General features: G+C 36.8%; 1 protein-coding gene across 1 annotated transcript in view; it reads right to left on the bottom strand.

The window, feature by feature from the left end:
- Positions 1-1,607: 1,607 nt before the first annotated feature.
- Positions 1,608-14,061, bottom strand: part of GC (GC vitamin D binding protein) — a 36,756-nt gene continuing 24,302 nt past the window's right edge. Inside the window, exons 9-13 of the mRNA XM_081234709.1 lie at positions 13,275-13,404; positions 12,743-12,840; positions 11,029-11,161; positions 6,141-6,192; positions 1,608-1,791 (exon numbers count right to left, since the gene is read on the bottom strand). Of these exons, the coding sequence (XP_081090835.1) occupies positions 6,160-6,192; positions 11,029-11,161; positions 12,743-12,840; positions 13,275-13,404 (394 nt within the window). The 3' untranslated portion in view covers positions 1,608-1,791; positions 6,141-6,159. The remainder of the gene's footprint in view (positions 1,792-6,140; positions 6,193-11,028; positions 11,162-12,742; positions 12,841-13,274; positions 13,405-14,061) is intronic.

Raw genomic sequence — 14,061 nt, forward strand, 5'->3', positions numbered from 1 at the left:
GTGAAAGGTGTTCAGGGTTTGCTGGAAAATATATCCAGGGGAACCATGACAACACTACTTCAACCAATCATGTAATATTTATTGAATACTTAGTGATAAAAAAAACCCAGTTCTGCCTAGTCAGACGTAAAAATACTTGACCAAAATGGACCAGTTTGTAAGCACTTCATGAATAATTTGTAAATGTGACCTCTCAGATAAGAGCAGAGCAGAAGTTTTCAAAATTAATTTCGCAGAGCCATAATTCTGGGCCATATTGAAAGGAAATGAGATCACTGGTTAAACATAGACTGTAATAAATTGTATACCGTAAGTTGTAACTCTTCAAGGGACATACACTACATTGTGATTCCAAAACTAATTTGATCAGTGAGCACATTCTTCAAGTATGCCTATGAATCTTTCCTGGTGTGCTAGAAATGAAAGCTAAGTCTTTGTTTTTTACTAACTCTGCTACCTTGGGCCCTTCGCCCCCCTTTATGGAGTCTCATTCCTCTTATATCTTTTATCAATGCTGTTTACTTCTCAGAGTTGGTTTTGAAGCTTCAGCAAGTTAATTTTAGAAATGAAAAATAGACTTTAAAAGGTCTAAAATGCTGCCTACAAGTGAAGTGGGTAGGTTGCTGCTTTTTTACTTCATGGAATCATCTAAAGAACTACCCTGTTCGAGGTTAATTTTCCCTCTTGGAATCTTTGTGGGAGGATAGAACTGCATATTCTGCTGCAGAAGCTGCAAGGGGCAGGCATTGGCTTTCCCAGTTCTTGGCAGCTGAAGTCTTGAGCACCTGATCTTGGTTTAGTTAATGAAATGCAACCTGCTGGGACTTAGAATCTTGAGAGGGGACCAGGTATGATTTTGGTTAATATGACTCCAGTTATATTTGCTATAAAACATGCTTCGTCTCTACCATAAAACTCTACATCTACCACGAGATGAATTTCAATCCCTTGAAGCAGTTAACTATAAATATAGAAGGCTTTCCTTGGCTTGCATTGGTTTCAGAGGAATATTTATTCTGAAAACATAATCTTTCTTTCAAAGCAAAATCTGTTGAGTTAGAACACCTTCAGTTTCCATGGGCAAATCAAGCACATAGAAAGAATACCTTATAGTGTATATACGGTAAATTGAATTCAGCTGAAATCATTGTATTGACAACTTTGACCCAATAAATTGCTCTGAGGACTCGTCTTTAGCAACAATGAACTGGTTCAGGCTCCACAGATTTTCTTTTTGCCAGGCAGATACTACCTAATTAATGGCATACAACTTGCAGCTGGGAGCAAGAAGGTATCCTCAGGAGGTTGCTTTTTCTTTAATTAAAAACAAATTTTTTCTTTAAGAAGTGAGCTATTCCAGGCTATTTATAGTAGAAGGCTGTTAACTTTTTCTTAATGGTACATATTAAGCCTGAGAAGCGATCAAGGCATGGAGCTCCGTGTGCTGGGAAATGTAAAGTGGATGCTTATGCCATGAATCTTTTAGGACACAGCAAATCTAGAAAAAAGCAGGGGCTTGTGAGGCTGAGGCTGCCTCCTGTAGTGTCTTTGTGAAGGTCACAGGAATAGTGCTGGAGATCAACATGGTAGCATCATGCTCAGTAGCATTTATGGTTTGCATTATAGTTCAATTTATTTTGTTAACAGATCATCACACTTAACATTAACAATAGTACGAGGCTCTTGCAGCTGATAACAAGCAGGGAGTATCCTAGTTGTCTCCCTAGGAGCTCTGGTTTTGCTTAGGTTAGGCCGTCAGATGTCATTCCCAGAGTGGTTCCAGCTTTAGGTCTGTGGGAATAATGGAAATAAATGTTAGAAAACCAGAGCTAATGGGCGACAACCATCCTACAGTTCAACAGATGCATATAAGGTCAGGTTATTATGCATAAAGATAAACCTGTCTAGCGTGACCCGTGTATCCACTACAGCCCACCGGATGGGTCCAGAGTCAATGTAAGAAATTCCCAAGGCCTGAATATAAAGCCATCACTGTTAAGCTAAGGTACATCATACAGTTTTTTTTTCTTTGAACAAATGGTGTATGTAAGTTTCTGAGGTATGAGTATGAATAATCACTGCCAGAGCGAAAAAAACCAACCAATGCACATGAGGCCCCTCAGTCATGGGACTGAGATAATAGTTCAGTCGTTATTTTAGTAACTCACTGAGTGTAAGGTTTTAATCAAATCACCTTCTACTTTGTAATGAAGCAAATGTGTCTCCCCCTTGTTTATTTTCTTTTCCAAGACACCACAGCAGAGTTGTATCATAATTCTATTTGCACAGTGCAAGAAATTCCATCTTTCATTGACCTCAATGAGTTTATGCCTTGGAGTGAGGATGAGAAAGGAGACACCTCCAGGCTTCCCTCATTTGTTTCTCTCGTGGTGTCAGCACCTAGTTGTGCTGAGTGTGATTCTAGTAGTATTTTCCCTCTGACTCGATTCTGCAGCATGAGCTAACTCCTTTATCTATTGGCAACTCAAGGAACACTAATTGTTTCCAAAGCTGAAGGAAAAAGATAACTGGCTTTGTGTGATTTATTAAAAGACAGTAATTCCTTCTCCAATGGGGCATGCAAATATGGTCACAATCAACTTGGGGGTTAGAAGAAATTGATCAAGGGGCCCAATAACTGTCAAGATAAGTCAGTTTTATAAAAAGACTTTAGTTAAGAATGAAATAGCATCAAGCTGTTGAGTGAAAGACATGAATTGTGGGTGTACCTAAGGATGGGAACACCTTGAGACAAAGGCTTCAGCTTCTACAAGCTGTTCAAATCTCTAGAGTGGGGTAGGCTTTCAGTGAAAAATACATAGCCAGCCAAAGTTAGTTTAATGGATTTAGGAAATGCTTCATGCTAAATAATGTGCCACTTCTGTCATCAAGAGCATAATTGTTAGAGTAAGAAAAACCATAGAAGAACTTGGATATATTCTACAGCAATTTAAGATATGAAGAAAAGGCTGGTCTATGGGGAGAGGGAGGAGGGAAGACAAGTGCTCACTACTTAGTTTGGAATCAAAGTCAAGTGCTGGATTCAGAGTAGCTCACAGCTGCTGATAATTAAATGAATCCAGGATAGTCCTTCAGAGCTACAGAATTCTACCTGGAACCCAAGAATCATAATCTGCTGGCTGTGTTCTAGAAACCTAACAGAACTTTTAGGTTATGGCATCATTATTTCTAGACTTCAAGTGCCCCAGTCCCACAACCTTGTGAACAAGGTATAATTTGCTCTTTCAAAGCCACAATTGTTCCAAATATAACAACCCTTTATAATTGCAGATTGTGATTATAATAAACAGGCAGTGGGTAAGATAGAGCTTGAAACCTGTGGAAGGAATATGTGAGTGATTTTTAGGGCTTCCTTCTAGCGGATCAAAATGTGTTTGGGTGGCCAAACAATTGGGTGATGCAGAAATTGAAGGACTAATTAAAGGCCATAGAAAAATATTGACTAATGTGAGAGAAATGATAAAATATTTATAGAAGATAATGACTAGAACCAGAAGAATCAGTACATTAGAACCCTGCATTAATCTGTCACTGAAAAACACAGTTTACCTGTTGACTTAGCTAGCATTAAATATTTCAGAAAGTTGTTAGGTTAAAAAAAAAGTCTCTTAATCTATCAGATTAGTGTTACCTCTCCTTCAAATACCCTGTTTTTCAATTTGTGCTCCCAGGGACTGAAAGAATATGAATATACATGAGACACCAAAAAATGCACTGAGTTCTTAGAGAATAACATAATGTGGTGAAAACAAATTCAAAGGTGAAGTTATATGGCTTTCCAAACAACCCGAATTCTTATTAAGGCTAGGGATACCTCAAAGGGTGGGAGGTGAGATAACTGTTGTGTATTGGGATTTTAACTCTATATAGATTATATGTGGATTGAGATGAAGGGAGACTGAATTAATTTAAATGAGGGAAAATGATTAGTTTAGCAGCAACAGAGACCAGATACTATTTTTAACTCTAGAATAGTTATACTCAAGTAACTTCGCTTTTAATTTTTTTTTTTTTTTTTGCGGTACGCGGGCCTCTCACTGTTGTGGCCTCTCCCGTTGCAGAGCACAGGCTCCAGACGTGCAGGCTCAGCAGCCATGGCTCACAGGCCCAGCTGCTCCGCGGCATGTGGGATCCTCCCAGACCGGGGCATGAACCCGTGTCCCCTGCATCGGCAGGCGGACTCTCAACCACTGCGCCACCAGGGAAGCCCAACTTTTAATTTTTTAATTGAGGTATAAGTGACATAACATATTAGTTTCAGGTGTGGCCTTTAGCCTTTTTCTCCAGAAATAGTTCAGTGAACTTACTTTCCCTTTAAGACACAATATTCATATGCAAAACACAAGAATATATAGGCAGGGAAACTTGTTTAGTTTAGATTCATATTGCAGACAAAGAATGTTGCCTGCCATGCCAATAAACAATAAATGTTGCCTGCCATCAGACACTGCAGCTGTCCTGACAGTGTGCCCTGAGGGGAATTCAGGATGGAGAAAAACAGAAAACTTTCGGTGCTCTGGATTCTGGTCCTATGCATATCTAAAGCAATAATTTCAATGATCCCAGATTCTTGCACCTTCCCATATAATAGAAAAGAACTAAAATCATTAACTTGAGATGTCTGTTCTTTGTGATTAGCAATAATCTTTGATGTTCAACTTCATGTTTGTTTTTTCAGCAAAAAAACTCCTATATATCCTGGCTCCTCCCTTACCTCCTCAGAGCTATCTGAGAGGCTGTCTCCTGGGCTGTAGTCCTCAGTAAGGTCCCCAAATAAAACATAATTCACAACTTTCAGGTTGTATGTTTTTCTTTAGTCGACAGTTGTATCAGTAGTAGAAGCTGCAGCAGTAACAACTTTGCTAGTATTACTGCTATTTTCTAGGAATTTTATATGCATCATCATTTCACTTAATCATTACAACAATGCTGAGACGTAGATATTACAATTTTCTTCTTACAGAAAAGGGAACTGAGCTCTAGGCCGTACAATTTAAGTTTATAAAGATAGACGGAGAGGGGATTCTAATCCAGATTGGGTGACTCCAAAAATGAGTTTCCTTGATCATCTCCATTGCAGTGCCTCTCAGAATGTTAATTTTCTTTTGCTGTTTCTAATGATTCATATTGTTGATAGTTGGAAGCTTGAATTTCATTAGTCAAAGGCTTTTGCTTCCATATCATTTTAGGAAAAGGTATCAGTAAATCAGCAAAGTTAAAATTTTACATCATTGAAAAGCCTGGTTAAGATCTGAGATAAACCAAAACCACTTTTTTTTTTTTTTTTTTTTTTTTTTTTTCTGTACGCGGGCCTCTCACTGTTGTGGCCTTTCCCGTTGCGGAGCACAGGCTCTGGATGCGCAGGCTCAGCAGCCATGGCTCACGGGCCCAGCCGCTCCGCGGTGTGTGGGATCTTCCCGGACCAGGGCACGAACCTGTGTCCCCTGCCTCGGCAGGCATACTCTCAACCACTGCGCCACCAGGGAAACCCTAAAACCACTTTTTAAAATCATTTTTTTAAATTTCAGAAGCAATATCTTTAAAATGAATACAATTAAATCTAGAGAGGAAATATTTTTGTAGAAATGTGCACAGTTGAGGTCACCTTCAGTTTAAAGTATGGAGTTCTATTGAAATTATTTTATACTTTTAATATCTTTATCAGGCATTTTTTAATGGGTGAAAATATAATATCTGAAAGAAGCAAGTGGTACTATTTCAACAGTGTTGCTTTAATTTGAGGAATGCAGCTTTCCTTCTGAGAATCCTGCCATGTTATCTTCAAGACTTGATGGTCTCTGTCTTCAAACTCAGTTTTTTCTATTGAATGCATTAAAATCCCTGAAATGATCTCTATACTGTCATTATCTTAGATGTGAGGTTAAGATGGATATAGTACCAGGCTGGGGATCTGAATTCTAGTCCTAAATTTGTCAGAAGTTGGTCGTGTATACTTGCGTAAGCGCCTTGACTTTTCCATATGCTTAATATTCTCGTCTCATAAAATGACTTTAAATAATTGTTAGAATAATTTGGACAAATAGTCTCCTTCCCATTATGATTTTAAAGATACATTGTACAAAGCTGGGTTCTTTGCTGCCTTTAAAAACCATACTTACCTAAGACAATACACATACATCAGGACTGTAGGGTATTCATTTCAGCATCAATCTGAAATGAAAAAAATTATTTAAATCATGGAGTGTTTTGTTTGTAGACTGGTAGGTCATTTCAGAAGGTATAACAAATTTTTTTGAACCTTGTTTAGAGGAAAGGATTCTTGTCAAAATGCAGTTTTATATTGAACTTTTAATTGACCATCCTTCACATCCTTATTTAGTTTTACAGTGTCCCTGCTCTTGAAGAGTTTACAGTATTCCAGGAAAAAAGACAAGGAAGAAATGATAATAGTTAATAGGTGCTAATTATTGGGTGTGCACTGAATGTTAAAGCATAACAGCTTGGGTGCCAGGGAAGGATTCCCAGAGGAGGTGGTGTCTAAATTGAATCCAGAATCTTGATGAAAGATCGAGCCATGTTATAGGGTGGGAATAGGGCAATCTGGGATGAGTCATTAGGTGCAAAACCTTGAGGTAAGAGCAACTTTAATGTACTTGAAAAATTGCAAGTAGTTCAGGAGAACCAACACAAGAGGAGCAAGAAGTAATGATCAGTTTGGAGAGGAAACCAAGGGTCCAAATTCTTTGATTAAAAAAGAAAATTGGACTTCAATTTAGAAGCAACAGAGAGCAATTAGAATGTATTAACAATTTTGTGCTTTGCAAAGGTTATTTTGACCTCAGTATAGAGATGGAATTGGGTGTGAGGCACTGGAGGAAGACTGGAGATGGGAGACCAAGGGTGTAATCCTGGCAAAAGATTGCCTAAGAGTACTGACAATGTAGAAGAAGGTATCTACTGAGAGATATTGAAGAGTTAGAATTGATAGGATTTGGAGTTTAGTTGAATGTATATAGAAGTCAAGGATTCCATTTTAGACAATGTGTGAATGATGATAATATTTACACATTTAGGAAATAAGAGGGGGTTTTAAGGGAAAGACTTTGGGCATGTTGAGTTTGAATTTCTTGTGGGACAAGAGAAGCCCCCACAGGGAGTTGGATAAAAATGTTGGTGCTGAGGGGAGAGATTCTGGCTAGAGGTAGAGATTTGAAGATTGAAGGCATGTCCATGGATGAGAACACTCAGGGAAAATGTCATGTCATGAAAAATGAAAAAGATCAAGGAAAAACTCTGGAAAACATGGAAACTTAAGGGATAGGTAGAAGAGGAAGACAATACTAAAGAGAGTAAGAAAGTAAGAGTCAGAAGGAAAAAGGTAGAATATGATAATGCAGATGACAATTGTTTCAAGAAGAAAAATAATTGTGGGTATCAAGTGTTTTGCAGAGAAGGCTGGTAAGATAAGGACTGAAAAATGTTTATTAGATTTAGCAAGAAGATTTCAGTGTGACTTTGCCATTGGTGGTATGGTAGCATCAGAAGCCGTACTGCAAAGGGTAGAGGAATTAATAAGAGGTGTAAGGAATGAGAGTATATACTGTTCTTTCAAGAATCTTGGCTGTAAGGGAAGGAGAAAAGTAGCTAGGGAGTAGTGTCTAAAGTTCTTAGTTTTTTAAGATCAGGAGATAAGTAACTTTAAATTAGAATCATTAAAAAGGTATTGTTGAAACAAAAGAGTATAACTAATGAAAGAAGATTCCAAGGAAGTGGGATGAATGGAATTCAGAGTGATACTACTGACCTGGTATCATTTTTGCTATTTTAACAATAATTTTGGATTTTCAGTCAGTAATTAATAGTCTTCTGGTATCGGTAATTTGCCTTTGTCATTATTAGCTAAATTAGGGCTGAATTCTGACAATGACATGGAGTGACAGTAACAGACTCATGAAATAAACTTATGATTTTCCTTATATAATCTCTGTATATCTCACTCAACCCATGTGTAAAGGGGAATTATAATGTTACCTAACATTTAGAATTGTTTTAGATCATTCTATAAATACATGTAAAGCTATTAATATTCTGCCTAACAAATAGAAATGGTTTAATAATTGCTAACTATGACACTGAGGATTATAAAATCTACTTATACTGAGAGATGTAACAATTTTTCCTGAAGCATGAGAGAGAAGAAAAGGGGAGGGAGAGAAGGAGGTGAAGGGAATGAGAGAGGAAGAGTCAGTCTCCTCTTTGCCCAGCTTCTCTTGGCTATTTGCATTTGACTGTCTTCGAAATTTTAATGATCAACTCCAGCACATAACAGTGGCTTTCTGAAAACTTTGGGAAATCTGTTGGGACATCTTAGGGATAGCATAGTAATGAGTTTTCAGAAGAATGAACAGGGATGCCTTGCCTGAATGATGGAGAGAAATTAAAATCAAGTCTAATTTTGCAGCTGTAAGTTTTTCTACAGTCAGTGGGCCTCTATGGAATATAAAAATGGACCAGTTCTGAGTGCCATGGTAGAGCCAAAAGAAAATTACACTGATGGTTCTATTTCCTGATCATTTCAAGATCAGGGTGAGTGCAGGTAGGGGTAGATGACCACACAATGAAACACTGATTTAGTATGGTTCAGAGGCCCCTTCTGCCACTCTTCTAGCAACTGGGCCAAGTATATTTAGAATGGCAGACAGAAATGGATCCCTGGATATAAATGACTTGGAGTGAATGTAGTAGATGGGCACTACTTATAAGGAAAAGAAACTGTCAAGCATTTGGACAAGGAGATTAAATGATAAACTAATGATAAATTATAATCCAAATTATAGGGTAAATGGGACAAATATTTACACTAAGCATTGAGAATTAAAGTGAATGCTGTTCTAGCAGATTGAAGTCAGAAAGCAGAGGTGAGCACACCTACCTCACAATGAGATTAATGTAGAAAGACAATCAAAAAGGCTAACAAACACCAGAGGGTCTAATGTCCGAGGGCTCTAAATAATCAAATGTTCATGAGTATCTCAACTCCATTCCTCTCACTGTTCTTTAGCAATTACGGGAAGTCTGGCTACTCAGCAGCAGCACTGCTATAAATTTACTGGTTATAAAGCAAGAAAATAGAACATTACAAAACTGCCTTCTCATCATGGTTGTTGAAAATAAAGTTTTAAAATGGCAATGTGTTATAATGAAACATATAGTGAAAAGCAGATTAAAGAAATGAAAAGCAAGAGGCTTGAAGGAAGCATGTGCTTCGTGCATAAAGCTCAGTTTGTCTTGTATGAGGTCAAAAAGAAAAGTGTGTAGCTGGATGAACAGATGATGGGACTAGAGATGGGTTACAAAAGTGGTATTTTTGACAGAATATAAGAAAAGAATTTAGGCTTTTTTTTTTTTTTTTCTTGATGACTGCATGAGACTGTCAGAGCAAATTCTGCTGATAGAAAACACCTTTTAGGTAAGGTGACTTTTTTTTTTTTCCCTTCTGGAAAAGGCAGCCTAAGCAGCTATTTATATTACACAAAGCCAGTTGGTAGTCCAGGAAGGAATTGTTCGATTTAGTTGCCTTATCTAAATGTTTTAATGCCGATAATGACCAAAATATCCTAATACTCCAAGTGTTTCAGTTTTTTAGAATCTTACTTGTTTTGAATTTTAATGAAAGGTGAACATGAGATATTTCTCAGCAGAATTTACAGAACAGGCTTTTATTCTGTTGTACCCTTTTCATCTGGAATTCTGACTTTACAAATTATTACAAACAAGGTTGGCAAATAGGTTTGGGATTGGAGTGTATACATTGAAATTGGAGGAGAAATCAGAATCTTCAAGGGTATAGAGAAGAAAGACAAACAATATGATGTAGCTCGATTTGTTAATTTAAGGCTTTGTTTGGCAGTATACGGTGAAAAACAAAACTTCACTAAAACGTTAAGAGAATTGGTACGTATAACCCAAAACTTAAAAGAACAAAAACAAAGGCACAAACAGCTTTTCACAGTCTAACTTTCCAAAAACCACTTCAAATATAAAAGAGCCTCTACTGAGAAGAGAGAAAGACATTTTCTAGTTGGTAGAGAAAGCCAGACTAGACTCAGTAGAAATTATGAGGAGAATATCATGGTTTAGTTTATAGAAAAATGTTCTCATAAATGAAGCTACTGGGCAGTGAAATAGTCTACCTGTAGAAGAAAATAAATCGACTGTATTTAAATGGAAGCTGAATGACCTGTGGAAGGGATTAACAGTAAAAAATTACACTAAATGAGCTTCAAGGTTTTCTTCTGACACATAAACTTTTGTGATTTTTATTATTAAGTTTTTGGATATTATCAGATGTGCTGTGATAGAATAGAAATAGAATAGAAAAATAAGAGAATAATAAAATGAAACCAGGCTTTGTTGCTTTCATGGTTTAGATGAACAAAAATTCATGTAAGTTCTTGAAAAAATTCTTTAACTTATAGAAAGGGACTTCTGATTGGCATTAAATCACTGGCCTAAGTAGTATTAACTTTTACACTATAGTTAAATTATTTTTATGTAAAGGCAAAAATGATGGGTCCAAAATGGATCATATATGTTTCCTTCCCAATAGACAACAAAACCAACAATAGTTAAATCCGGCCAAAAGGGATACAACTTAATATCATGAACTTTAGAAAGAGGTGAGCAAAGGAAGATACTATTTTGGTATGGCATAGAGTTATTCTTAACCCTGCCTCTATATTGCAGAAATAGAATGGGTGAGACATCAAAATTCTTGGAATTGTCACTAATACCTCCAAATTCGCTGTAAAGTGAAATGGAGTGCACTCTTTATCTTTTTTGACTATTCTAATATAGCATCCTGAAATGACTGCTGGAGAATAATGGGTCAAATGGAGGATGTAAATAAATGGATTACTGCATCTGAAAAGGCCAACAAAACATTTCTCCATGAATAGGACAGGCAATCAATAACAAATGAGTAAATCTTACTATATAAGTTCTTAATACTATGCAGTGATTAAGTAGAGGGTTAAATTTTCTTACCTCTGAATTGCAGTAGAGAGGAGGTGAGTTTATAGAACAACACTTGGAGGCAAAGTCTGAGCGCTTGTCAACCAGCTCTTCGAGTTCTGTCTCTGTGGCATCAGGCAGTTTTCCTCTTAGCCTCTCTGCCAGTCTGAAAGGCCAATTTTATGTAAAGTTTTACTAGATGTGTGTTATAAACATGTCTAGTGCAAAATGATAGCCACTTCAGATCTTTAGCAACAAAAAAGGAAAATATAGTTGCCCTTCTTAAGAAAACTTAATATCTGTGGAATGATTTTTAGTGCCTCAATTTGAGATTAGAAAGTGAAACCTGTCTCTTGAGATCATGAAAGTAAACATACAAACTTGCTGAATTTGAATTCCCGCCTTTCCCCTTTCATTCGCTCGGTTGCATCAGTCAGCATGGATGACTTCCTCCTCTATTCTCCCTGACCTTTCATCTTCTCTCAAGTTCTAGATTTCAAACTCCTCAAAGAATACTTCCCTTACAGGACTTTGTCACCTTCATGTATACTCCCTCATTTTATGTAATTTTCCCTTCAGTTTGCCTACTTCTCAACTAGCTATACTAGAAAACACAAAAAAGGTTAAAAACTTAGGCTCTTGTGTTTAGCTCTACTATTAACTAACTCTCTATCTCCCTTTCAAGACGGTGCTAGGATCTGAATTCTCTTGATTCTCTCCCAGTTTGATTGGTCTATGATCTTGGTAACTCTCTACCCTCATAATGGTTTATGACTCCGCCTGGTTTACGACTTTCTCCAAGAAATACTTGCCAGCCCAGTCAGTAGTGGGATTGGGAAGTAGTAGAGACCCAAGTTTTTTTTTTTTTGTTTTGTTTTTACTCCAGTGGTGTGGATGGGTTTTTGGGCCCTGGGAAGAAATAGGTGGGTCCCCGCTAGACCCAAGTTTATCTGGAGTTGGGATTAGTAAGATGGATACAGGGAAAGGACAAGAGGGTAAGGAGGACTAGCTTGCTTATAAAAGCGTTATTGAAAAGAGTTTGTCCCAGCTGAGAGGGAAAGCAAGTCAGACCAGAAGGAACTCACAGGATAGGGAGAAAAAGGGCATGTATGGGATTGTAAATACCTAGACTCAATCTTCTCTACTTTCAAAACTCAAAATGTCAATTTTACTGCATTAACATTTTTAATGTATTGAGATTATATAAATTATCACTCAGTTGCCCCGTAATCCTGGAGTTCAAAACTGTTGGCAGAGAACTTAATCTTGCATTATCTGTAACATTCTATAACGCCTCCATAATCTATTAATTATGTAATTTCTTGATAACTGGGAAATAACCATTTTGAACTTAAGGATTTCACAGCTTTTTTTCTTTTAGAGCTTTGTTAAGGTAGACTTGATGGGGGTCACTGAAGAAGGTGTCATCCTTTTGGGATTCTTTATAAAGGTCTTTTTGTGGGGTTGTATTTGTGCTTGCTTGATCTGTGTTGTTTAAAATGATTTGAAATGAATCTAAGAAATTAATCAAGTTGAGAATGACATGATCTTCTCAACAGAGATTTTCCAGGAAGCCAGTAAAACTTTCATTATTATGGCCTATTATGTTAGTGTTAACACTTATTTATAAAGCAATGCCTTCCTTTTTGACTTAGCACATCTAAAGTCTTCAACTCTGCTTCAAATAGCAGTACTGGGCTACTATTATTGATAAATTTGGAGGAATCAGCCAGAACAAGTCCCTTACTTTTTCTTGTACTCAGTAAATGTGTTTTCTGAATAATCGGCACACAGTTCTTGTCCCTTTTCAATGAAAGAAGATAGTTCTCTCGTCAATTGAGGGCCCTGTAAGAAAACAATTATTTGTCTTGAAACACTGTCCAGGGAGATGTTAAATCAGAACTCCATGCAATGTATCAAGGTGAGTGTTTATTATCTATATCAGATATTGGCTAACATTTTCTACGTAAGACCAGATTGTAAATATTTTAAGTTTTGTAAGTCCTATACAGTCTCTGCTGTACCTACCCAACTGCCACCATGGCAAAAAAGCAGCCATAAACAATAAGTAGAGCTATATGCCAATGAGACTTTATGAACACTGATGTTGGAGTCTTATATAATTTTCATGTATAATGAAATATTATTATTTTTAGAGCATTTAAAAATGTAAGACCATTCTTAGATCACAGACACCAGGCCAGATTTGCCCTATGAGCTGCAGTTTGCCAATCCATGATCTATAGCAAAGTTGATAAAGAAAATGTAGCACATTGTACCTTAGCATTGAAACAGGCATTAGAGTCTTCAGAGTGGCAGCATTCATCAAGGCTTTGCAGGGTTGGCTTAAGTATTTTACTGAGGAATACTTCTGGGATATGAGTCTTCCTACTTAGGTCAAACGTATACCTAGCATGAAAGAGAAAAGAGATAACACTCTTTAACATGGGTAGATTTGTGTAGGCATGTCATGTTTTGAAATTTGACATCTATTAAGGCAGAATACCTGCGTTCTTAATTAAAAATAAGATTTAATTAAAATTGACTCCAAATCAACAGGTTTGAAGTTAAAATCAATATTCTCATTTAAATGCAAATTATTAACAGTTGCTTTGAAGCTATTGTAACTAGTTAATTTAACTCAAGTAAAATGCTGTATGTAGTACATATAAATTTGTTTATATATTTACATATAAACAGATCTACTTCAAATGCCTATGGAATTCTTTTATGCAACTATAATACAATGAACCCTATATAAAGCATCAAGTGAGTAACTTAGGTAGCTTTTCTGTGAAAGTAGTTTGTGTAAATTCTTCCATTGTCTCATCCCATTGTTTATGCATTTATAAAAACAATGAGTACTTAGACAAATGTAAATTAGTTTCAATCCAAATTCAGTCTAAATCCTGCTCTCTAATACTTGTAATTGGTTTTGGGGCCTGTTGACTTAATTGAGAAATATTTTTACACCTCAAGTATGCGCATACTCGTAGTTCATGCAACTCAGTATACGCAACCAATGGTTTATTTTAGTTCTTAGCTGGAGGAAAACAGATAAAGGCT

The sequence above is a fragment of the Mesoplodon bidens genome (assembly GCF_964165515.1).
Source record: "Mesoplodon bidens genome assembly, chromosome: 1".
Classification (NCBI taxonomy): Eukaryota; Metazoa; Chordata; class Mammalia; order Artiodactyla; family Ziphiidae; genus Mesoplodon; species Mesoplodon bidens.